Source organism: Lactuca sativa, chromosome 4, assembly GCF_002870075.4.
Source record: "Lactuca sativa cultivar Salinas chromosome 4, Lsat_Salinas_v11, whole genome shotgun sequence".
NCBI classification, from domain to species: Eukaryota; Viridiplantae; Streptophyta; class Magnoliopsida; order Asterales; family Asteraceae; genus Lactuca; species Lactuca sativa.
Genome location: NC_056626.2, coordinates 43198042 through 43206466, shown reverse-complemented (window position 1 = coordinate 43206466; position 8425 = coordinate 43198042). Strand labels below are relative to the sequence as shown.

Genomic DNA, 8425 nt, shown 5'->3' with positions numbered 1-8425 from the left:
GTACGAGTAAATTTGTGAAAAGAAAAAACACAGTAGAAACATGTATTTACCTGTGACTGTGACAGGGACGAAGATTCATGTGGTTGAACGCTTGAGGCTTGTTCAGAATTTTGTGTGTGGTGTGTGTTTTCTGGTGTAGATCATCTGTTTATATAGTAATAGAAAGGGTAATTGTGTAAACTTCAAAAAACGGGGATGAGGATGCAGTGACTTTTCTCCAAATCTCTCCAATTTGGGAGGAAGATTAGGAGAAAAGATATTCCCTTATCTTCTCTTATTTTTTCTTTCCAAATCATCCCCAAAAAAACTGGGGAACACAGTCAAATCATATTTTCCTTCCGATTCCTTCCACTTCCCCCCTTAAATGAAACTCGGGAACTAAGCATTAAGGAGAAAAGATGATAAATGGAAGTTAGAAGTTAAAAGTTAAAAGATAAAGAATGGAGTGAAACTTGTTAAGTTCCTTATTAATTCTATTGATGTAATTCTTGGAACCGAGTTTTTATTGATGCTTAATGGTAATACCCAATATTTTAATTATAAATGTTTTTGTAGGACCGAATTTTTATTAAATATGGATTAATTACCAAAAAGATTTTATAATCATAACTTTAAAATAGTTTGAAAATTTTAGGGTGTTACATTGAAAACTTTTTTTTCAAAAAATAATAGAAAGTTTTTTATTTAATGTAATTAGCATTACTTAGAATGGAAATTATTGATATTGTTTTTAGGTTGTAATCTTGATTAGTATGTAATGATACTAGGATATTATAGATTTCTGCATTTATTATTATGTTTATGTAACATTTGTTAGATATTAAATTTTTTATTTTGTTAGAAATCGGAATTATTAAAATTTTCAAATCATTTTTTGGATGAGATTATCATCGGGTTTTAGGAAAAGAAAATTTTAACCTTTTTTTTAATTAACCTATTAAGGTCATAAATTATATACCCGATACTTATGGGTATACCCGCAAATCCGATGCGTATATGTTAGCTGGCTACCCGACAAGACATAACCGGGTTTGAGATACAGTTTTAATTATAATCAGATATTAGATTGGGGTCACGAATGCCAATCCTATTGTAATAGGTATGAATATTCGAGTAAAAATCAATTTAATCCAACGCCAACGTCTTCTACAGCGGCAAAAGACGTCCTTCGAACACCTGTACCAAACAGCCTACCCCAAATAACTACTTCGTAATTCATATTGCCTATTTTTTTGTGCATGTCGACACTTAAACAATAATATAAACCAAGTCTCCCTTGCTGGGTTTGGGTGTGAGTTTCTTTTACTGTTTTTCAGATAAAAGATCAAGAATATGCGATTGCTTTATATCTGTAGCAAGGAAGCGACTGAGATCGGGAGACAAGTGGCAAGTGGGGCATGTCCTTACTGCAAAGGCAAAGTAGAAGCAGTTGATACAGAACACAAATGGATGTTTTGCTGCATCCCCATTTCATATGTCAACAAACGAAAGTATGTCTGCTCTTTGTGTTCTCGGCGTTTGGTTTTGTACGATCAGTGATTTTTTTGCTTGAGGCCTCAATTGAGTTGATCTTTAAGGTATGTTTTGAACAATTAGTGTTTGTAGTTATTGGATTTGATACCTATGGAGTTGATGTCTATCTACATGTCTACCTGGCATTGAAGCGGTGTAGTTCATAAGTGATCTTAATGTATTAATTAAACAAATGAATGTATTTGTGTGATGCTAAAGTCAAAGTTCGATACAAAAAGCTCGGTTACGCCATTAGTCTTTTGTTTTGATTTTTTTGCTCAAAATGAAAATCTTGTGTAACAAAACTTTCTACTTTTGCACTAAACAGATAGGGACTATATATATATATATATATATATATATATATATATATATATATATATATATATATATATATATATATATATATATATATATATATATATATATATATATATATATATATATATATATATATTTTTGTCACAAATACTGCGACAAAGTTTATCGTTGCCATTATAAACTCAAATTAAGATACATTTCATCTCTTAGAAACATGTTTTTATGTATATTGCATTTATAGGTGTAAAGTGGCTTAATGAATAGTGGTGTCAGTCTAGATAAAATGCTATTCATAAAGTCTATTTCTATAAACCGAATAAACCGTCTAAGTGATAACCATTTTATCATTGCATTCCAAAAAACAAATTTTACAATATTTATCAATTCTAAAATGAAAGAAGGCCAAAAGAAAAAAGAAAGAAAAAAAATAGACAAAAAGTTAGTGTCGTAAAACACTAAACGATGTTTTTGTTTAATTAACCCATTAACTCATTTAGTCTTAAGTCATACAAAAACAAAATTACATAGTTGTCTAAATTAAGTTTTAACCTATTAAGTTCATTAAATTAAAAAAGAATAACCCTTAATAAATTTATCATTTATCTATTGAAAATGTTACTCATGCTACATTTAATGGAAAAAAAAAACGTGCCGTAAATGAGCCATTTACCCCCTATCGATATATAATAAGATGTATACAACACCTTCACCGACAAACATCATTTATATATCCATAGAACATTTAAAAAGAAACATATGGTTGGATTGCGAGAGTTGTAGTTTCAATATAATCATTTTTGTAAACAATCAAGTAACAGAAAGTTCTCAGTTTTCACCTCATGGGCATACGTCACATGCCATGCACGTTAATTCTTTCTATCGATATATGCATCCAATCATCTGTATAATTAAATCCATGGTATATATGATGATGCTTGTTAAATGGTTAATAGTGATTATGTAGGACTTGGAACCCAACTCTGGTGGCTATCTTCAGATCTTGCAATCATGTTTTATGTTGAGGTGACTTATTGTCGATCATAATTATAGGTGTTACAGTCAATTTGGCTTTCAACGAGAAATCTAGAACCAAGATGACTTTCCAACCGGCAACAACTACATCATTTGATTTGACGTGGATTTTAACTTCGATCATCTTTTTTCCCGATATATCCGTTCGAAGGAATTCAACACATATGTATCATATCGTCATGACATTTAGTCACAAAATTTTTTTCTACTCGGTTGAATATATTCCACCTACGTTTGACATGTTCATGGTGGATTAAGTGTCTAAACTCATAACTATAATTGGTATAAACTTGAATTGATGGTAGTATAGTCCTTTTGAGTTGTCCTCAAACCTAACAATTGGACAATATGTTTTTGGAGAAAGAGGTTAATTTATTATTTGATTAATAAATTGAAATAAATGATTTATTAATATATTATGACAATAATATATTAATTACAAATGGTAATATTTAATTAATTATTAATCGGAAATTAATTGGAATTGATTTTGGGATTGATAAAATTAATTGAAAGTGCAGGGACTAAAAATACAATTATTAAATAGTTGAGCAAAAGGCTCCAGAACCTTCCACCAGGAGGGTGGACGATTTTTGTCACACCCCCGAACCAGACGACAGAAACGTCCAGGGGCTTGGGTGACTTCATGTTTGTAGTATCATCACAGTGTATATAATTGAAACAAAACATCATCATCATTACACATGTCATATTACAACTATCATTGTTTACATCAAGTATTGTATTTCAAATTACATGCCAAAATATCCAAAATATGGTGATAACAAAACACAACAAAATATCTAGGTATTCTTGCTGACCAACTTGCTCAACGATTTCCTGAGAATACAAGTTAATTTGAAAATGTCAACATATATAATGTTGGTGAGTTCATAAGTATGTTTGTGTAAAATGTTTTTTATTACTTTGTAAACGCCAAAAAATCCGATATTTTCCAAAAATAGTTTGAAATGTTTGTGTCTGATCTTGTATTAATGCATGTGTGTTAATGTTTGTAAGTGTATAAAGTGAATGATCCTAGACAACCCGGTGTTGTCTGTTTATAAAACATTGTGATCTCAACACCCTAAGGTTGAGTACCAATGCATGTATATTACCGTATTATCAACAAAATTGTATCCCGTAAATTTTATAATGGTGTAAATTCCTCTAAGTGAGTCGTTATAATCATACTTGATAATGACAATTCCTCTTGTCATGACATTTTTTCAGATGCCGACTTGTTTAAGGTAAGGTTTGTCACCCTAGACTGGCCTAGTCTAACTGTAGTGAACAGCTCAGGTGTGGGGTATCACCCTCGTATAGATCTATACACAATCTCCCGCTCTCCCTCCAGGAGACTCTGGTTATAACTACAAGCTACGGTTGTACACTCGATAGGTGCCAAACGAAGTGTCTCACAAGATCCTTAACTGAATTTACGCGAATATGAAATTGCACAGTGTATATTGTTTCCGAGTATGTATTTAGTTTTCAAATCCAAACGAAGTGTCTCACAAGACCCTCCGGCCCCACAACTCGGATGGACCCTCCGGTCCTAACTCAATAAGCCCATAATAATAATACTCAACATAAATCACAAAGACATAATGCGAGATATATCAAAATACTCAATATAACACATAAGACCCTCCAATCACACATAGAAACCACTCATGGTAAGTATAGTGAGAAGACTCGCCTCGCAAGAAATCGGATAATCTCGAACTCAAATCACCAGTCTAGCCTCCGCCTAACACATACGACGATTATCCCTAATTAATCACAGCTCTCAAGAAGCTAAACTAACCCTTCTACAAACACACAGAAGGGTAAAAAACATTTACCCCTCAATGGCCTTAATAATCCACAAATTGACCAAACCCTAAAAGTCAACCAAAAGTCAACGAGTACGTTGCGCGTACAAGACCTCTACGTTGGGCGTACTCTGATGTCATGCATGCATCGGGGATTCTCAACCCTACGTTGCGCTACTGGGATTAAGCTCGACGTACACCCCAAATTTGCTCTTTCTACTCTTTTGGTCTTAATTAGTTAAGACCTTGGCTCACTTCACAGATCTGGACTCCTTAATAGCTCTTATTCCATAAAGTTAGTGACTTTAAGCCTTTGCATGGCTGATAAGGTCACAAACACACAAAATCTTCACTCTCTTAACTCAAAATGTTCATATCTCATGCATGGTTTGATTCCAACGTCCCAGTCGTAATTTTTATCACACTACACCACTGAATACACTCAAAGGGGTTGATTATAGTCTCTGGAGCACAATATCTCATAAAGTCTCCAACTTTTGGGACAAAACCCCTAAAATACTCTACTATGATGCACAAAACAAAAGGGTGAAAACTTGAAGCTTTATACCTCTATATAAAGCTCCCAACACAGCTATACTCTGATCCAAGGGCCTGGACTCTCACTCCTTCTTCTCCAAAGCTTCTTCTGTAGGGTTTTGAGCATTCTAACACTCCTAAGGTGTACATGCAACCCTAGAAACCTTGGATCTATGTTTGTCTAAAATACATGCAAAATTTTATTTCCAAGGTTCTTAATCCTATCTAGCATACATGGGGAACTTTAATCATAAAAGTTTGCTAGAATTACATATCTTGAAGTGATTTGGATTCCTTGAAACCTTGTGAGCCTAGTACCCCAAGTGTGATGCCTCAAATATCACACAACACCAAATGCACTTGGAATAAACTTGAGAGATATGTAGAACACTTAGAAATCGACTTGCCCTCCTTTGTTCTCTTAGGTGCCGATTTTGGTGTGTAACATGAAGCTTATATAGTGTGTTACAATTAGGGTTACACCATGTAAACCCTAATTGTCATGACCTTTCATTTCCATGACCCATGGGTTATATAACCACCATGGAGCATCCTATGGGTTTTAGCCCAACTTGATAATACATGGAGCTTTAGCCCACTATACAAGTATGAGTGATTTACACAATCAACCCATATATTTAATTAGTCTTCATTTGATCACTTAATTAATTCCAAATTAATTCTTGATCAATACTAATTAAATAATACTACTAATATATTAGAACTAATAATATATTAATAAACTTTAAGTGTTATTTCTCTCATTTTAGTCTATCCAAATACATGATGCCATGCAACCCAAATGGACCATGCCAAAGTGGTTCAAGTACATACCAAAAATAGTTATGGACTTAGACACCTTATCCAACAGTCTACCACTTGGATAAGTCTAATAACTATAACTTAAAGTATGACTTCAGGAACCGATCAACAATCGTAGCTCTTTCAAGGTCTCTCGGAACTGAGATGGTGATGATACGCCATTTAAGGTAGGTGATCATATAATCCTCTGTTCTAGATATCAGCCGGAAAAATACATGGAACAATGTCTTACTTATTATCCAGCAGTTTGTTTCTCGATTTCCGATTTGTTTGACAAAGAACTTAATCGAACACATCAATTTAGTTCTGACAGGGCCCGATACATGGGTCAAAACAAAATCATCGATGGAACCAGATATCGCTCCTAATCCAAGAAGGAACATATAAACTTCGACTCATATGCTTGTTCTACTACTTGTTGAATCACACACAAAAGCACGTTTTATAACATCGAGTTACCAATGTGTTTTCATACGATCAATGCATAACCAACTCATAGGAAACAAGTCATATCTCTAGGTTTGAAGACTTATATGATGTTACCGTCTCACGATCATTCGAGATAAATTCTATGAAGTGATACCAGTGAGCATGGGTTGAATCCAATACTCAGAACTTATGAGCACTCATGAGTGTTGTAGCCATGTCCAACAATTTAGACCTCTACAACCAACTCATGACAGTCTTGATTCATACCTACTTCCAACATATGACCGACTGTGGAGAATTCGAATAATATGATATACCAAACATAATTATTCTGGAAGTCAAAACATGCAAAAGAAATATAGTAAACGATTGAAAAAAAGATAGCAACACTTTACTTATAAATAAACACAACTTTTATTCATCATCAAATGTCAATTCCACTTTACAAATTTCAGAGCTATCTAACTACTAAAAACTAATATCATCCTTCAGCCCTATACGCCTCGCATGCTGGAGATGCTTAACCCTACCTAGTCCCTTCGTGAGGGGATCTGTTGGGTTTTCATCCGAAGATACCCTCTTTGCCATGAGGAGTCCTTCTTCTATTCGATGTCTGATGAAATGGTATTTTCTGTCGATGTGTCTGGATCTCCCATGATCCCTTGGTTCTTTCGCTAAGGCAACTGCACTTTCACTATCACAGAAAATTTCCATAAGCTCCTTTATAGCTGGTACAACTCCAAGGTCTCCAATGAAGTTCTTTAGCCATATAGCCTCCTTTGCAGCCTCGCTTGCTGCTATATACTCTGATTCACAAGTTGAATAAGCGATTGTATCCTACTTGGAACTTTTCCAAGTAATTGCTCCTTCGTTTAAGGTAAAGACCCAACCTGACTGAGTGCGTAAATTATCCCTATCAGTCTGGAAGCTAGCATCACTATACCCTACAACTCTCAAGTCATCACTCCCACCGAGGGTAAGGACCCAATCCTTAGTCCTCCGTAGGTACTTGAGGATATTCTTTACCGCGGTCCAGTGAGCCTTGCCAGGATTCCCTTGATATCTGTTGACCATGCTCAAAGCAAAGGCTACATCAGGACGAGTACAAGTCATAGCATACATAATTGAGCCTACAACAGAAGCATAAGGTACTCGACTCATTTCTGCTATCTCAGCCTTGGTACTCGGGCTCTGAGTCTTACCTAATCTAGCTTTACTCTGGATGGGTAACTCTCCTTTATTGGAATCTTGCATGCTGAACCTCTTCAGCACCTTATCCAAGTAGGTACTCTGACTAAGTCCAATTAGTCTTTTACTTTGGTCTCTCAGAATCCTTATCCCTAGAATATAGGCAGCTTCTCCAAGGTCTTTCATAGAGAAAAACTTCCAAGCCAGGACTTCACTTCCTGCAAGGTTGGGATGTCATTTCTTATGAGTAATATGTCATCCACATATTGTACCAAAAAACTAACTATACTCCCACTAGCCTTGACATATACACAAGATTCATATTCACTCCTCGAAAAGCCAAACTCTTTGACTTTCTCATCGAAACAAAGATTCCATCTGCGAGGTGCTTGTTTCAATCCATAGATGGATTTCTCAAGCTTACACACTCTATTAGGGTATTCTGTACTGACAAAACCCTCTGGCTGACACATCTAAACATCTTCAGCCAAACTTCCATTAAGGAAGGCGGTTTTGACATCCATTTGCCATATTTCATAATCATGAAATGCAACAATGGCTAACAGGACCCTAATGGACTTAATCTTTGCTACTGGTGAAAAGGTCTCATCATAATCAACTCCCGGAGTTTGATAGAATCCCTTTGCAACCAGTCGCACCTTATACGTGTGTACATTACCATCAATCTCGGTCTCCTTCTTGAAGATCCATTTGCACCCAACTGTCTTACGACCTAGAACATTGTCAACCAAGTTCCAAACTTTATT

General features: G+C 35.0%; 1 protein-coding gene across 1 annotated transcript; it reads left to right on the top strand.

Moving 5' to 3' along the window:
- The first annotated feature begins 1032 nt into the window (after positions 1-1032).
- Positions 1033-1752, top strand: LOC111914589 (uncharacterized). Its single transcript, XM_023910294.2, has one exon. The coding sequence runs from the start codon at positions 1333-1335 to the stop codon at positions 1537-1539; it is 207 nt and encodes a 68-aa protein (XP_023766062.1). The 5' UTR covers positions 1033-1332; the 3' UTR covers positions 1540-1752.
- Positions 1753-8425: the final 6673 nt, after the last annotated feature.

Bases quoted from the DNA above. Each gene is read 5' to 3' on its own strand.
- LOC111914589 (XM_023910294.2), top strand. From the start codon at position 1,333: ATGCGATTGCTTTATATCTGTAGCAAGGAAGCGACTGAGATCGGGAGA.